This window comes from Terrapene carolina, unplaced genomic scaffold (assembly GCF_002925995.2).
Source record: "Terrapene carolina triunguis isolate 2854851 unplaced genomic scaffold, T_m_triunguis-2.0 Scaffold234, whole genome shotgun sequence".
Taxonomy (NCBI): Eukaryota; Metazoa; Chordata; order Testudines; family Emydidae; genus Terrapene; species Terrapene triunguis.
In genome coordinates this window covers 13,259,157-13,277,382 of record NW_020664585.1, presented here as the reverse complement: position 1 = coordinate 13,277,382, position 18,226 = coordinate 13,259,157, and the positions used below count along the sequence as shown (strand labels likewise).

Genomic DNA, 18,226 nt, shown 5'->3' with positions numbered 1-18,226 from the left:
CTAGTCTCATCACTAAAAATAAACGCTGCAAAATAGAATACCTGTCTCTTTGCTCTAAGTTCTCTTTGGCTGCCAAAGTACAGAAGAATTTTCAATCCAGGGCACCAACGTTTCAATTCAAGCTCCCACTTCAGTATGTTACAACTTCGTACAACAACAAGATGAGGACCCCAATTACCTACAGGAGGAAAAATACAGCAGAGGACAATACAGACATGGGATAAATATTGAAACCTCATTTTCTCCCTTCTGCTTTTAAAGTTAAGAACTGTATGTACTGAATTCATTGTGTGAGCCAATACTAATGTCAATACAGGACTACTATAAGAACAACTGTTAACTAGTCTGAGAGAATACAAAACTGTAATTCAAGGTTACAGTTCTGTAACTGCAATTGTTTATCAATGGTTGAGTCTCAGAAGTTAACTGAGTCATTTGTTCATTACACAATGTTGATTTTTTAAAATACTGTTAAACTGGAGATTTAAAAAAAATTTGGCCCCCAAAATCCGAGGCAGGGGAACGGTAGATTGAGCAGCGGGCTGTCAACTGCTAAAACTGTCCACTTAAAACACGAAGGCACCTGAGTGTCATATTCCAATATAAATAGGGTTTTATTAAAATAATTGTCCTTGTCCATATGCTACCAAAGTCTGATTTGAACCCACAGAATCAAAGATATGTAAGACTGAATCTCTGTTTCTCTCTCTCTCTCATTTTGTCCAGAGTACATTTATTTGTCAGCTTCTGCTACTAGCTTCTGGTGTTGCTGGCAGCTGGCTCCTATCCCTTCTTCATCCCCTTTATCAACAGTGGAAAATCTAATCTAATACCTGAGCCACCTTAAGTGTATCTGAATAGTGCGTTTTGCTGCCAGAACACTAGGTGTGCTGCATATACAGTTCTGCCCCTAATGAACCCAACTGTTTTTCAACTGGGATGTGTCACTACTTCTTAAAACAAAAAAACACAGATTATAATTGAAAAACCCAGATTGCAGCTATATTAGAAATGACTTGTACAGATCTGAGGAATGTGGTCAGCACATGTCAGATGCAGTCTCTGGGAAGTTAGCATCCTTTTTGGATTGTAAGTCATATGTATTAAAGTACAGATAATAGTTTGCAGCTCTGCAGCACCTTTAATCAGGCATCAAAAGAGCTTTATAAATACCTCATCCTTCACCACTTCTGGAGATAAATGCTACCTCTTGCAAACCACAGCAAACAAAGCATCCGAAGAAGTGGGCTGTAGCCCACAAAAGCTTATGCACTAATAAATTTGTTAGTCTCTAAGCTGCCACAAGTACTCCTGTTCTTTTTGCAGATACAGACTAACACGGCTGCTACTCTGAAACAGATTTTAGAGGAAGCCAGGAAACAACAATCCCTTAAATAACATAATGCAGTTTATTATCAAACACTGATGAGTGTTTTGAGTACCTTGACCGTTTTTCTTAACCAAAAGGAGATAGTTTAAGAGAGCTTGAGAACAGCACTTCTAATAGCTACTCAAGAAGCGACTAAAACTACCAGCTTTTTGCCAATATTCTTAAAGGGAATCACCACAATTGTCGGCAAAGTTTCAAGAAATTTGTAAACAGGCAAAATAGTGATTTATAATGGTAGTGCTGGTATACCTTAAATTAAAGTTGCATGAAACAGCAGAATTAGCTTACCTTCATTACTAGACAGGTGTGCAAAAAAGGCAATGACTTGCACAGTTTTGCCAAGCCCAGCCTCATCTGCCAGAATACCATTGAGATTCTTTTTATATAGCTTTGCTAACCAGTCCAGCCCAATCTTCTGATACTCTCTGAGAGTCCCATACAATAAAGATGGAGTATTATATTTTACCTGTGCCAAAAGAATATATGCATTTATGTTGCTGCTTTTGATCAAAGGTTAGAGTATGATTAAGTTCAAGGAAGCAAGTAAACAAACGTTGCCTTTTATAACTCCACAATTATGAAGATATTTCAATATTCATTGATTGTTAAAAAAATAAAATCTATTAAAAATGGTGCAAAATTTCTTGAGGAAACAGCAACACTTCTTGCTTTCTACTTCTAGCATTCCTTTTAGAAGATCCTGATCCACTCATAATTAATTAAGCCTCACAACACTCTCTATGAAGTACTATACACTTTTACAGATGGAGAAACTGAGTAATGAGGAATTAAGTGAATTGCCTAAGCCCAAGATCCAGTCATTGGAAGAATGGGGAATGGAATCCCAATACTTTCAATTCCTATTCCCCTCATTAGGTCAGGGTACAAGGCTGCATCCAATATTATGTTGGCTAAAAGGTGAACAACAAAAGACATTCCTTTATGTAGTATTTCCTGTTTTAAAGCTACACTTTTAAAAAATAATCTTTATGCACAAACACATGCTGTAATGGAAAATGAGAAGCTTTACCGCCGTCAAGATACGAGCACTCCCTTTAGGTAACAGTGCTTCCGCAGCTGCAGCAACTTCTGTTATGTCTTTTGTGTGTTTCTTTGCAGCATTTGTTCTCTCTACACCCTTATGCTGATCAATGCTGAGAAGTGAATCTATGAGTACCACTTCCTTCTGAAGGCTTTCCTGGTCTCCTCTATGGTCTTCCAATTCTACATAAGATGTAAGTTGATGATTATTTTACACACAGACATAAAACATCAGAAGTAAGTTACTAAATTGTTTTAACTGTTTCTATTATCTTCTGTTTAGCCAAGCTAAAATGAAAATCAAGTTAAGCGCAGCACCATGTTCTGAATGCTCACATTAACTAGCTTGTAGGGGCCACTGGCACAGAAATACGTTTTTACACTCCCTCTAAGAAATCCTCTGGCATTTCCCAATTTCCTAAAACTGAACCCAGAATGCATAATTCTGTGACCAATGATATCTATGACACATAATAAGAAAAGTAACCACTCTGCATGCAACCGTATATACATTTATAGGCTTTTCTATGGCTACCTTCACTATAGTTTCTGATAATCTTCAAATGTTACTGGATTTATCCACACAACACTCCTGTTAGGTAGGTTAGGAAGTATTATCCTCATTTTACACATTGGGAACTGATATACAGAGATTAAATGCTTTGTGCAAGATCATACAGAAAATATTTTGCAGTGCCTGGAATATAACCCACAGTTCCCAAGCACCTTTCCAGATCTTTTAACCACAAGACAATTCCTCCTTTCATACAATCCCATAGACACCAGTACTGTACTTTTTATTAATTTCAGATGTGACTTACTTTATGTTTATTCCTCCAAAGCATGAACCATCTTGATAAAATGAGCCCAATGAACAATCAATTGATTTCAAAATAAATGTTAGTAGTGTCTTCTAACAAAAGTAAAATAAAAATAAATTTACCTTCTTCACTGGTGTCCTCTTTGTTGTCAGGCTTAGGCTGGGGCCAGTGAAAATTCTCTGAAAAGGCACCTTCGTACATCTTTACTAAGTCATCCAAAGGCAATTCAGCTGAAGGTTATTGAAGAACAAATACAAGGATATTAATACTAAAAACTAGCAGTTATCAATAACATTACTTTTTAATAATTAAGCATACTTTGATATATGTTGTAATCTACACAGTACTCAGTTCAGAAATTGACTTTAAAGATAATTAACAGATGGAAGCAAAGCGACATTTTTAAAGTCAGTAGGCTCAATCCAGTAGGTTCTTACCACAATACAAACCCACTATATAATCTGACAATCAGTTACTGCTTAGGAGAATCACAGCACTAAAAACAGCAGGCTTGTTAGATATCAAAACTGAAGCACATTGGCAATCTCTGTGGGGTATTTTGCGCAGCAGTGACATGCACCTGCCTCTGAACAATTTTACAAAAGGGAGGAGGTTACTGGCACAGCGTTCTCTGGAAAGGCCCCTTTCCCTCTGATGCTTAGCTTGTCAAGATCTGAAATAGACCAAATCTGCTAGCCTTCCAGCAAAGCCATTCTGGTTGAGCAGGCACTGGTGAAGAGCCAAGGCAACTGAGGCCAGTGGAATTTCTATCTAATGGGAAAGTGCTGTGGAGGTTTTAAGCAGCATTGCTCACATGACCAGGGATCATGGTAGTTGGGAAGAAGGAGAAGTGCTGCCACGCTAGTCAATTTTTAATTTGCATCTCCAATGCTCTTGTGTTTTCAGTGTATATCAAGGGCACTTGGAGATTTGGATGGGACCCTTTTAGTGTAGAGTTTGTATAGGAGCAACATCTAAATAAAAACATTTACACAGAAACTCTTTTTCAAACCAAATTACTTAAGAATTAGCTAATCATTATACATACCACTCCATAAACACTAACATTCATCACAGTCCACTATTAAAAACAACAAAAAACACACACAGGAATACAAACTATACATGGTTTGAAAGTTGAATGCATTCAGAAAAACAAACATTCATTTGATAGCTACCATATTTGCAAATATAGTAACTGCTATACATTTTCACATTTTACTCCAAACCCCACCAATATGTAGCAAACTTGTGTCCACAGGCAATCCACATACCTACCTTCTTTGGCTAAGTTAGAAAGTTCAGTTTGATGGTTTATATTTCCTTCTTTAGCCTCCTGCTCTTCAATTGTCTCCTCTTCATCTTCAACTATCACCAAAACACACATTTATAAAGGCAGCTTAGTTAAACAACTATACAAAAAATCAGAGTATGACCGATAGATCTGCCAGTTTAAGCCTGCTTTGGAGATTGTTCCCAAGTCAAAGGCACTGGATATCACAGTGGAATTTAGCAAGAGAGAAAGGTCATTAAGCTAGCCTCGTCTCGATGTAATTGCTGAACTTTGGATAGTGGTCACATAGATTGTAGCATCTCCATTCCTTCGAATCTGCGATCTAGTGAGGTGTACAGGTTCGTAAGATCTTACCAGCTCAAGAAGCTATGCAAGTCACTATTTAGGTATCTCTGAATCTCACTATAACTGGATATCACTGAGAACCTTAGCAGGATTTCCAAAAAGGATTAGATATTTATATGAACAACAAGAATATCCAGAATTACAATACCTTCTTTTTAACAAAAGAGGTTTGGAAGGGATAGAATCCTTCATGCTTCAAGGCATAAGTCAACCTTGAACTTTTGAGTGTTAGTAGGAAACTTTCCCTGGGGCCAGGTTATCCCACAACTGCCGGAGTTTTTCCTCTCAAGCAGCTTGTATGCTGTCAAACAGGATATTAAACTAGATGAACCACTAGTCTCATCCAGTATAGCAACTCCCCTGGAGGTTGGGGAGAAGTGGGGAAGAGGAGGAGGAGAGAAAATTATAATCAGATATACTGACCCAGAAGAGAAGATTTTCTTCCACTCTCAAGTTCTAGCAATACCAGCATCTATGCTTCTAAAAAGGTCTCTTTATTAATATTATTTTGTTCTTAAAGTGAAAACTATAGCTCAATTCAGCTGGTATTTTCACAAATAAGGAGCAGACGATGGAAGAAGCCAATACCACAAACTGTTTATTTATCTCTTTCCTTGGGCATTTAGGGAGGGATTGGGTATAATAGGTAACAATAGTGAAGTCTTGGTAATAAAACCTCACTGAAGTACCTTCCCTCACTCTGCTATTTAATCTTTGCCGAGAAGTGGATAAGGTTGGCAATTATGTTGCGAAAATGCAGGGTATCTGGATCAGCAGATTGAAAATTAGTGTTCAGTTTTTAAATATATAAAATACATACCCACACTTCCAAAGACAAATGCACCAAGCACTGTAGACAGAATTTTTAAAAGTGACTAACCTTCCTCATCAGTCAAGGATGTGCTTGCCTTTCTTTTCCTTCCAGATGACAGTGAACCCTAGCATTAAATAATTTAAATGTTCAAATCCATGGAATATAAAGCCAATACATAAACAAGACTTCTAGGACAGGAGGAGGCTAAATCTCCATCCAGTTCCTCCTTAAATCTAGCTATCCATACCAATATTTGTATAATAAGTTGACCAAAGTCAATCAAAGGCATCCACATGAGTGGAATTCCACTGATGTCAATGGGACTCTATGCAGATATAAAGGTCCAGATGCAGAGATGTAGGATCAGAGCCTGTATGTGTGACTGGGTAAATAATACACCCTTTAAAAACGTCCAAACATCTTTTTCCATCCCTAAACACTAGAATGGCCACTTCAAAGCCCTTATAGGTTCCTGGATAAACATTGGAGCAAAGAGTCCTGTGGCACCTTATAGACTAACAGACGTATAGGAGCATGAGCTTTCGTGGGTGAATACCCACTTCGGAAGAGGTGGGTATTCACCCACGAAAGCTCATGCTCCAATACGTCTGTTAGTCTATAAGGTGCCACAGGACTCTTTGCTGCTTTTACAGATCCAGACTAACATGTCTACCCCTTTGATACTTGGATAAACATTAACTCTCTTTTCAAAAGGTATTATATTATCAATCTCAGACACATACAAAATTCAGAACATTCAAATGTCAAAGGTTTATGGTTCCTAACAACATACTGTGTTTTCCCCCCTGCACACAATGATGAATTGTTTAAGGCCAAAAACTCAGCATTAAACTTCCATAAATCTGTTTAGTGTCAGTTTGTGTGTTAGTCTAAAAGAGCAGCTTTAATGTTTATTTGAAACAGACAAAAAAAAAAGTATTATTTCATAAAAAGCAGTAAAATTTAGAATAAATCTGAGACTCTGTAACAAGTAAAAAAGAGACTTACCACCTCACTTTCTTTTTCCAATGAAATGTCTTCTGTAGGTTTTGTATCTTTCCCTGGAAAATTATTACAGACATCCAACAGTCACTCAGCAACTTTGTGTTTCTTATGTTAACATTTGATTGCATCCATGAGAAAAACCATCAAGATAAGTAAAGTCTAACAGTAAAACACAATAAATACCATGATTCACAATTTGGATTTCTACTGTCAAAAAGATGAGACCCCACACTTGAGTAAGTGGATGCAAATATGTAAAAACCGTAGGGTGGGCCATGAATTTATACTCCAGTTTTAATAAACTGAAACACAATTACCTTTGTTTGAACTTTTCCTTAAATTCAATGCTTTTTTCCTTTTCTCTTGAAATTCAATTTGCAGTTTTATTTCAACAACCTAATATATAAAATTGCAACAAAAATGTGATTAGAGCCTCTAGATTTTAAAAAGACTTTAAAACAATCTTGCAGTCACAAATAATTTTTTTTTAAGGAAGTGGACAGTTTACCTGTTCAATATTTGACCAGAAGTATTCTATTTCTCTAGCAATTGAGGCAGCAATGCGCCTTAACTTGTTTTGTTCCTCTTTTCTGGCTCTCTCTTCATTAAGTTTCTTTTCCTCATGGAAGCGAGCCACAGTTCTCACCATCTAATAAAAACCATTAGATTCTTAATGAGGTTTCCTCAAAATATACATCACCACATTTCTTAAAATCAGACTTTTTACCCATCAACCAGATGTTAACTGTAGCATAGTTTCAGTGCACCTATGGTGTAATTAATTTTCAATATTTCTATAATCTTTCTATATCAGAAAAGTAACTGGTATGAAATTAAAAAAGACAGAAAAGTCTACTAGATTATGGTCTTATTTACATTAAGGCTACTTTACTAATGCAAAATGAAGTCCTAACAGGTTATTGGAATAATTTATAAAACGTATTTTAGAATTTCCTTGTGAAATAAGTATTTCAAATATAAACTAAAATAATTTAAAATTTTTGAACGACAAGGTAAGTGGTGCACTGCATTAGGATATCGCCTGTAAGGAGAAGGGATCTGAATTCACAACAATTTAAAATACAGAATAGGAAATGACATACTGAATTAAACCAGTGGTCCTTAATAATCCTATATCTTGACCCCAAGAGAGGCCAGTACTAGATGCTTCAAAGGAATGTTCAAGAATCAACACAATGGATAATCATGGAATAACGCCCTGACAGGAAGTTTCTTCCTATCCCAGGCACTAAGGTTATATCTAACACAGCAAAGAAAAACTCGCGGTTGGCCCGTGCCAGCCAACTCGGGATCACAGGGCTTGCTCTGTAGGGCTGTTTTACTGCCGTGCAGACTTCTGGAGGTAGGAGGACCCCAGAGCTCAGGCTCCAGCCCAAGCCCAGAAGTCTACTCAGCAACGAAACAGCCTTACAGCATGAGCACAAGTTGGCTGGCACCAGCCAGCCACAGGTTTTCTTTGATGTGTACACACACTCTTAGTGGTTAGTTTATGTACTGAGGTGTTAAGGGTTACAGTCCTTTAAAAAGAGAAAAGAAAAAAAAAAGCACTTACCAAATGGTCACAACTTTGGATATTCTCTTCTACGGAAGTGTCTACTTTTTTTTTTTTTTTTTTTTTTTTTTTTAAACTTTTACTAAATGCTTCTACTCAACAATATCTTCTGGCAGCATGTTCTAAAGGCTAATGCATGCTTTTAAAAAAATATATAACTAATGCATTTCCTTATCAGTTTCAAATTTATCGTTCAGTATCGACTATTCCCTTACTTTTGTATTATGAGTACAGATAAACAGTAGTACCTGATTTACCTACTCTGTACTATTTATTATTTTATACCCTTCATTCTGGTTCCCTCTTATTAATCTCCTAACTAAATTAAAAGTTTTGTCACTCTCCTCATATGGAAACCTCTTCATGCCTCATTTTCATTGCCCGTCTCTGAATTCCTTCAATTTCTGCTATAATTTTTATGAGATGGGTTGATCAGAACTGCACAAAGTATTAACCACCCAAAAGAATACATATATCTATTTGTAATAAAAGTGCTATATATTTATTTTTAGATGGGAGAGAGTGGCTGATGTGAAACACATGCACTATGGCCATAATTTTCAAACTTGCCTAACGTTAGGATCCTAAATCCTTACTGATGCACCTAAATGAGTGGTCTGATTTTCAGAACTGCTGAGAACGCAGCATTTGCCACTAAAGTCAATGGCAGATGCTAGGTGCTCAACACTTCTGAAAATCAGGCCAATTATTTAGGTGAAATGCCAATACTTTACACTCCTTGCACTCCCTTCCATCTAAAAACATAAGGATTTTACTATAACTAGACAAAATACACGTTTCAATAACATTGTTACAAAGATGGCTGACAGCAAGACCAGTTATTTCTCTTCAAAAACATATTTCAAAGTACCTTCTTAGCAGTAACCATCTTCCACCTTCTCTCTTGAGCAAAATCAGTTGCCATCCATTGCATTTCTTCTAGCAGATAATCCCAGTGAGATTTGGGTCTCGGGGCCTCCTGGAGTTTGGGCAATCGTCTCAGGGACCACAAGCCTTCCTTCCTCAGCTCTGCTATTCGTTGATGGATTTGATTTTCCTACAAAAAAAAAAAAAAAAATCCCTCCACAAATATGTCATGTACAAATACATTTCAATGACAGATGCCTCTGTCCGGCTGCAGCTATGATAGTAGCTGAATAAAAAAAACAGTGTTATAAAGTCCCAATATCATAAACAAATTTTACATTTAAATTTAATGCTACACCCTGGGAAACAAATCAAGTCTGCACATAGCACTGAAGTGCCAAAATTAACAGACTAAATGAGATTCAGTTGTAATAAGAATTACAATAGTTCAAACTGTATTCAACAAAGTGCCTTCTGTAACACAAGACAGAGAGACACTTCGTATGAAAGCATAGCAATCAACTTACAAGACCTATGGAAACTACACTGAACTATCCTTTTTTACTGAAATCAGAGCTTTACTACATAAGGAAAATATAAGAAAGGATAAGACTACTTCACTACAAATCCTCCTTAGCTGTTAGGAGAAACAAAATCTACAAGGATCCTGTTAAAGAGGCAAATGACCTGGCTCAATTTTACTAGAAAAGTTATCTTACCACAACAGTACATCTTGAGTGATCAGGTGTGATCAATATTATGGAAATACAAAAAAGAAAAATGCATTTAGCAAAGGAGACTGCTTTCATTAGCAGTTTTATCTCTAGCTTCTTTGGAAGTGCATTAAATATAACCACCAAAAAATGCGAGAAATAAAAATTAGAACTCTCCTGTGTGTATTAACAGCTCAACAATGTAACCTTTCTTCATGTTAGGGGTCTTTAGGTTCCGAAAGAAAATATCTTACCAGTTTTACTTGCTCAGCAAGCTTGTCTTGAGAGCTATCCTGCGGTAACACTGCTGCATTCTGAGCTGGGCTCTGTGTTTTAGGTGCTGTAGTTACGGCTAAGCCTGGGGGTTTTGATGCAATAGGAGACAGTGACTTGTTAGTTGCTGGAGAGGTTCTGTTTGTCTGTACTGGATACGAAGAAAGCGGTGCTGTGCCTGAGAGAGCTACTGGTGGAATAGAGGAGGTAGGTGGCAATGAATTTGCCGTAAGACGCTGAGAAGTTTGGGCAGCATCTGCAGATGGTCGTGTCAGCGTCACAGTCTGTGGTGAGATAAGGAACTTTATAATCAGATACTATCTAACGCTGCATTATAGAAGAATGTGTTAGCTGGCCAAATGCTGACCTAACTTTAATCCACTAGAAATACAACATTTAAAATGCTTTACAAATGCTTTACTGTTTTACTCAACAAGCTACATCTACATAAGTTTATTTTGTCTTGTAGAGTTTAAAAATTTCAGCCATTTAACATCTTTCACATGTTTATAAGAACAGACTGCTGCCATTCTCCCAGTTATTGCAACAAGAGTTGTTTTAGGAGTGAGCTTTTCACATCAGGCAAACATTTATATTTATATACCTGTTGCTGTATTGCAGCTTGCGGCTGGGCCACTTGTGTTGGTGTCTGTCCTTGTATATGGAGTGCTGGCTGTACCTGCTGTTGAAGTGGTGTCGGGAGCTGGCTATGTGGAGCAGAAGTGATGGGTACACTTTGGGGCTGGGTCTTCACCTGAATCTGGGGCTGTGCTGGAGACTCTACTATCTGTGGCTGTTGCTGTGAAAGCTGCAATGCAGTGGGGAGAGACGTTATGGGGACGTTAGCAGGTTGCAGCCTCCCCGGCAGCTGAGGTGGAGGAGTGTGTAAACTTGCTGCATTCTGCACAGGAGGACCTTTGGATGGGTCATACTGTTGCTGGCTTTGTTTCTGTCCAGTGAGCTGTACTGCTTGAGGAGTTGGAGGCATTCCACCTGCAAAGCAAGAGGAAATCAGCACAGATGAATTTTAAGTATCAATGTTCTTTACTACTTTAACCAGAAAACGGTTAGACAGCCAACACATTTTGACTTGTTACTTACTTGGCGATAAGATACCATCACTTTGAAAATACCACATCACAATCACAAAAATAAATCACCATTACAATAAACAATCTATCATGCAAAGGAATGCAGCTGGCATTTTTTGAATAAGAATCAATTACAATAAAATGCATTATCTTTACTAAATTGTCTTCTGGATTTCCTAATTGGTTTTTCAACTATTTATGAGTTAGCTGGAGCTCAAAAGTCATTGAATGTTATATAAGGAGGATGCTGTACATTAACACACTTGGACCAAAAATGACCGTCAGTGAACTAACACCAGTTATGAAGTAAAAACAACATTTATCACATATATGGCAAAGTAGGAGCTACTTTTTTCACAAACCCTTGATTTAGATCCAGAGCTCCTAAGCTAACCAGTTTGCACCAGCACTTGTGACGTACTTCCATGCCCACATGCACCACTGGAGCCCATCACTCAGCTCCTTAAACAAACCAGGCATTGCATACCAAGAATTAATTTACAAGGAGAAGTCTATGGTGGAACTAGGATTTCAGAAGACTAGGAGCCTAAGTTTCTAGTCCCATTACTTACATCTCCTTGTTAAATTAATTTGCAATTGGCATGTGGTGACAGTACCTTGTGCCGTTGGCATTAGCTGTTGTAGAGGAACTCCTGAAGCCACACCTGGATGCTGAAAAACCATCCCATGACGGCCCACTTCAATTCGTGGTCTCTTAGACGAATCTGTGATATTCAAATTCCATTTATGGCATGGTATAATGGAATGGTTTCAGTTTACAAAGCAAAAGTACTACACATGGTTTCAACATCAGCTCAGAAAGCTACAACTCTACTACACATGTGTAGCATTCATGAGGAATATGCTCCAAGGGCAGAGTTCCTTTATATTTCAAGGTGGCTAACTTCACTTTCCTCAGCCAAATGACAGACTTGTTAATATTTCTACACTTGCCAAATCCAGTCCCATTTGTTGTAGGTGGAACACACTGCACCATACTAGTCACAACAAATAGGCCAAAGGATCTGGCAATTGCCAGAGTGAGGCAAAGCTACATTTCAATAATTATGCAGTAGTGGATCTTCTATTTTCCTTCCAAATAAACTTAAATTGTTGAAGAACAACATACCTGCTGGAGTAAGTGCTTGCTGTCTCTTAAAAGCTTCAATTTCTATGGTATTCACAGTCCCCGTTACTGGAGTCCCTGTGTGCGTTTGCTAGTAAAAAAAACCAAAAATCATAGAAGTTCAGCTACCTCATCAGTTTCCCTTACAACAACACATGAAGTTACAGTGAATCCAAAGAACACCTACTTGTATTATTAGCTCTTCAAAATGATTATATACTCTAAAAAGTAAGACTTGTTCAATATCTTCTGGCAATTTTTAAATACTCCTATAACAAAGCTATATAAAGTGACCCTGAGAGTCTTTCATTCAGCTTTCAAGTATTATTATGTTAACTAAGAAGAGGAAATCAGTTGTGTGTGTTATAAATTTTGTGTTTCAAGGAAAGTGCTATTAAAACTAGAAAATGGGGTGGGAGAAGAAATATACTTGGCCATTATTTTTCTGGGTTCCTTTTCCTATTAAGGATTTACATTTATACAAGACCTCTCTCCTCCTGCCATCTGCCTGACGCTGCAATGACGTTACAACTAAGTGCATGTATCATCACACTGTTACTGCATTAAAAAAAACAGTCATGTCAAAAAATTGAATATTTTACCTCACTACAGAATTAAATATATGGCAAGACAGATTGGGAGAAACAGCTCTTGCATACTACTAGTATCAGTAACCAGCAAATATGGTAAAATATAATAAAGACAATTTATTTATTTATTTTAAAAATTCAGTATGCAGGGCTAACTTTAATTCTGTATGCAAAATATTTGGAAAGCACATGAATGAAGTTAATTTGGATCTTGGAGAGTTTAAGCTTACCAAGAGGCCACCAACATCACTGTGGGCTTCAACAGAAGCTGGTGGTTGGCATGCCTCAGGATTGAGCCCCACGACTCAGCTGTTTAACTTGGCCAAAAAATTGCTCAGAATCAAAATGTGGAATAAAAAAAAATCTCAACCCAGGTGCAAATTTCAGCTCCACTTCTCTGAATCCAAGACTTAAATTTATTTTATTACAGCTTGCTACTAGACATAAGCAGCTGACTACTAGAAAGTAATGGCACAGCTAGTGAAATGGATATTGGAATTCTGAAGTAAAGCAGGTTGCCTGTATGATCATTTGTATGCTCTTTTGGCCCTCAGCTATTCCACAGCATTGCTGGTGAGGGCTTAAAGTCTAGGAGAGTTTATGGGTGCACAGTTCTTTTGTGTGAATTTCCAAACCAGATTGTTAGGTCTTCACTTTTAGCAACCCTGCTATCACCACGTACTCTATTATGAGATTAACTATGCAAAAAATAACGGTTACCCAAAGAAAGCTCTTAACAGCTTTCTTTCTTTTTTTTAAAAAAAGAGGAAATTATGCTAGTCCTTAAAAAGGAATTAATTTACCATTCTGAAGTTCTCTAAGTACAATTTAAATAAAGCACAAGAAAGTGAACACAAAACAATATTGAAATAAATTGTAGGTGTCCAAAAATCTTCAGTGCCCTATTGTACAGTATAAACTAACACACACACACACACACACATCTTACATGCATAGCATCCCATTGTACTTAAGTACTGTAGCATGTATTCTGCTCAACCTCACATATGAAGATCTTGTCCAAGTCTAGGAATAATAGATGGACATTTATGACCACTAGTGGTATGTTTATGGCATTACAATGTTCATCTGACTTAAGAATTTTTAGGTAAACACGGTGGACACTGCCCAGAACTATATGGCATATGTGCTCATCCAATATGGTACTCAAATGATTAAGGATTAACTGTCTACCTTCATTGTTTCCTTTTTAATTTACTACTTTTATTTATATTAACATACATAATAATGTTATGCCACATTCAATATGAAAAACTTTCAAAGAAGTTTTAGTCTGAAGCAGACACCTGGCCCAAACAGTAAAGTTTGGCAAAGTATGATAAATTTAGACGTGTACAATATGACTGATTTCAAATAATGTGTTATAATAAACAATGCACACTTTTTATACAACCATAGAATTGCACAGAATTAATTAACATATCCAGCTCAGACACTTTTTGTACCAAATGTCTTTCTGAGCAACAACTTAAGCAACCCTCCTCCTCCAAAGCCCACTCTAAAGCCCATTTATTTCACCTGCCTTCTACTACTGCCTAACTGCTCCTGGCTTCGATTTCCAGGTCTATTTGTTTTAGGTTTCTGGACTGACATTTAGTATCTGAATGCCTCCAACTTATTTGCATTATTTTTACTGAATTTAGAACATAAGCTTTTGAGAGCAAACACTATGTTTTATATGAAATGCAACTGTACACCACTGGCACTAGAAAATAAATTGTTCTGAATCTTCTTAAAAATAATGAAAAGTTCTGGTTACTATATGGTTATCAGGCAGGATGTCCACCATAATAATCTTAACTTACTGTACTTACAACACTCCAAATTCAATGACAGAACTGATCAAGATACCTACTATGTTTTATAAACAGCAACAGAGAGAGAAGATGTAAGGTGTACTATCATTTTTCTGCTAAATAATGATATTACTCACAGCACTTTGTATATTTTTAGTGTGTCTGCTATTCTCCTTTTGAAGTAACTTAGTTCCTAAGGAAACTATGATGTCATTAGTATGGGCGGAGCTTACTGACATCCACAAGTGCTATACAAAGTCAATTGATACCATGTTTTCAAATGCATATATTTTAAATGGATTGAACAAAAGATGACTAACTTTCAAAAACTTTTGAAACCTATGTAATTACTGGCCACATTAAAAACTATTGGAAACAAACATCTTCGCTAAACAATTTAATTTTTTTTTAATTTACATAGTATTAATTATATTTGTGAATACAGTCAATAATACTGTCTTGACTTAAAGCCCCAGGGCAATCTGAATGAAGTTAGTGGGATTGCACAAGTTGTAAGGTAAGGCAGGATATACAGCCCATCAAGTACAGTTTGCTGTTAAAGATCATCTTCACCAAAATAGAAGTGCATAGCATTTGAGCTGAAAGAGAATATTTCAACTACAGAATTAGGGATTATCCTTTTGTGGGCCAATTGCAAGAGGGCAACAGCCGGATACACTGAAGTAGGTCTGAAATACCCAGCAGAGGGCAGTGATGTACACACAAGCTAGCCTGTGTTAAAAGTGCATTTCCATTGATTCATATAATTAGTTCTCTTTATAGGTGTCAGTCTTCTCTTCAGATATCTTCTTCAATGTGCTCCCATCCAAAAACAAACTTCTGTCTAAAATGGGACCCTCTAAACACTTTTATTTCTTCTACCTGATATCCATGATAAATCTAGTGAAAGTGAGGTAACTTATGATGACTCATTTTGAAGTTTTTTGGTAGAAAAAATGCATCATACAATCTATAGCAAGCAAGGAAAATCTAATACTTCTGCAGGCATATACAAAAACCTTCAATCAATCAAGAAAAAAGAAAAGAAATTGAGAAGAAATCCACAGTTACAATGTCACACACAGAGAAATCCAAACTACTACTATGCAGAATGCACAAATGAACCAAATGCTTTAGGGAAACAAACGACAAACAAACCAAAGTGAAAAACATTCAAGCTGAAAGTTGATGAAAAAAGCCAGCAACTTTGAGACAAGATAGATTTAACTTCCTCAACACCCAATAAACATTCATGCGTGTCAAGATTTAAAGTTATTTTTGTTTGTTTTAGATGACAACGGATGGGCTCTTGGGAAAATACGAATTCTGCTAAGAAATATCAAATCTGAATGAAGAAAAAAAATCTGGGATGAGACTACATTTTAGAACCATTAAAAAGTACCTGAAACGGTTGCTGCTGGGATGAAAAAGCAGCAGAAACATTTGGAGGAAGCTGGGTTGCTATAGCAACAGGAGTACCAGTCTGCCCATCCTTTCCTGTCACAACCTTTACCTGAGAGAAAATATTTTGGGGAAAAATAAAAAAAAAAAAAAAAGGGAGAATCATTTTCTTTTTAAAAGTTTTTAAAACTGATCAACACACTTGTTTTACACTGTACTGATGGTACCTCACTGAAGAGGGGATTATAACTAAATGACCATCAGTGCAGTTTGGTTTGAATATAGACAATTTTTGAAGAGTTCTGTTTCACTTTTAATAGCAGAACAGAGTGAGTGAGGGACAGACTACCTACAATGACTCTCACCACTGAAAAACTGTCTTAAATCCAAATTAAGTAACAGTGTGGGTTAAATTTAATTTTCTCAGTTCCTAGTTGACAACAAATTAGCATGACAGACAGTCTGAACTCAAGAGAGCCGGAACATTTATTTAAGCAATGAGCATAGCCACCATTCTCTCTCCCCCATTAATTTCCAAAGTGATCAGCCCTTCCAGGCAAGGGATGAGGTGCATTGCTTTAGCAGAAGGTGATAAAGAGGGGGGGAAATAAAAGAGAGGAAGACCAAAAATACAAAGAAAGAACATACTCAAAAGGTGCCTTGTTTTGCAAAAGCTACCTTAATTTGTTAGAACAGTCAAACAAGTTTACTGGCACAGTTTGCAAAATCCTACAATAATTAAAATGATTAAAACTTTCACGAGCAATTAGCTGTTCACATATAACGTAAGTATAACTGTCTGTATAAGTTAAACTATGCCCTAGAACTAAAAAAAGAGTGAGCAAACTTGAACCCAAAAAACAGAGAGGCAGATCCTCAGCTGGTGTACACTGTCAAAGCTCTAGTGACTTCAATGGACCTATGTCAATTTATCAGGTGAGGATCTGCCCCTGAATTTGTACAACAGAGCTCAACATACCTGGCCATTTCAGCTAGTGACAAATAAATAGACCAACAAGAACAGGCAAACAATTTGACAATAAATTTAAAACCACAAGGAATAATTCATGGACACCCATTGCGGATTTAAAAAAAAAAAAGAAAGAAAGACATCCTGTTACCACAATTTAAGCTACTGTGTGCAGAAACAAATTATTCCTTCAAAATTATCAGTATCTGATCTTAATCACAGTTAAATTTCTTCTCGTCAAACATACTAAATGCTACACATTATGCTACAACTTCTGAACCACCTGCAAATTCAAACCAAAGCTGGGGTCACTAATAATCCTTTAGTTTAAAGGTTCATCAACTTTTCATTGAAGATATATGGAACTGTTATAGAAATTTTACACATACTTAAGTCTTTTTGAATGGAATCTTTTTGCAAACTGGCAAATATATACCCTTCCCTATTTTGGATACATAATTTGTAAAAGGGTATTTAAGAGTTTCAAGTGGTATCAATTCCCTCATTGTGCCAAACATGACATCACAACTACTTGCTACACAACTGTCAGACTCTCCAAAATGGAATAGAGGGGATACCGCAGGTCAGAATTAATATGCACTGATATAACTATTCAGGAAAAGTTGCACATCATATTTGGTTACCATATTTGGTTCAAGTCACTTGCCATTACTAAGCATGGAATTCATTCAAAGAACTTTAATATTTTGTTTAAAAATTAAAAAAGGAAACTGTTTTTTTATGCACAAACTATAAATTCTTTGGACAAAAGCCAATTCCAAGTTAAGGTTGTTTTTCATCTCATTCTTTTTTTGAATGTAGGTATTACATGATGATAACTTATAAATTAAAATTACTCTATGATACATAATCATTTCTGATAAGCTAACATGCTTCCAGCAACAATTCCAAGCCTCTGTGGGTTTAGGATACAGCTTAACTATTTTGTGGGGGGGACTTGAATACTGACATGAACTTGATCAGTGAGAAAACAAGTGTATTTTCCTTCAAAGCCAGGGCCGGCTCTGGCTTTTTCGCCGCCCCAGGCGAAAAAGCCTCCGGCCGCCCCCCCCCCCCCGCAGGGGGGGGGGGGGG

The 18,226-nt window shown here is 36.8% G+C and overlaps 1 protein-coding gene across 5 annotated transcripts in view; it reads right to left on the bottom strand.

Annotated features, from left to right (window-relative positions):
- LOC112119582 (E1A-binding protein p400-like) overlaps positions 1 to 18,226 on the bottom strand; it is a 65,867-nt gene that overhangs the window by 44,105 nt on the left and 3,536 nt on the right. For 4 of the 5 annotated variants that reach the window (XM_026656944.1, XM_026656946.1, XM_026656945.1 and 1 more), the window contains exons 3-17: positions 16,163 to 16,273; positions 12,357 to 12,444; positions 11,845 to 11,952; positions 10,741 to 11,129; positions 10,118 to 10,420; positions 9,155 to 9,340; positions 7,219 to 7,359; positions 7,028 to 7,106; positions 6,714 to 6,766; positions 5,772 to 5,829; positions 4,531 to 4,620; positions 3,375 to 3,482; positions 2,421 to 2,614; positions 1,679 to 1,856; positions 42 to 178 (exon numbers count right to left, since the gene is read on the bottom strand). In XM_026656944.1, coding sequence (XP_026512729.1) covers positions 42 to 178; positions 1,679 to 1,856; positions 2,421 to 2,614; positions 3,375 to 3,482; positions 4,531 to 4,620; positions 5,772 to 5,829; positions 6,714 to 6,766; positions 7,028 to 7,106; positions 7,219 to 7,359; positions 9,155 to 9,340; positions 10,118 to 10,420; positions 10,741 to 11,129; positions 11,845 to 11,952; positions 12,357 to 12,444; positions 16,163 to 16,273 — 2,223 coding nt within the window. The remainder of the gene's footprint in view (positions 1 to 41; positions 179 to 1,678; positions 1,857 to 2,420; positions 2,615 to 3,374; positions 3,483 to 4,530; positions 4,621 to 5,771; positions 5,830 to 6,713; positions 6,767 to 7,027; positions 7,107 to 7,218; positions 7,360 to 9,154; positions 9,341 to 10,117; positions 10,421 to 10,740; positions 11,130 to 11,844; positions 11,953 to 12,356; positions 12,445 to 16,162; positions 16,274 to 18,226) is intronic. The other variant, XM_024218297.2, reaches the window with a different exon arrangement.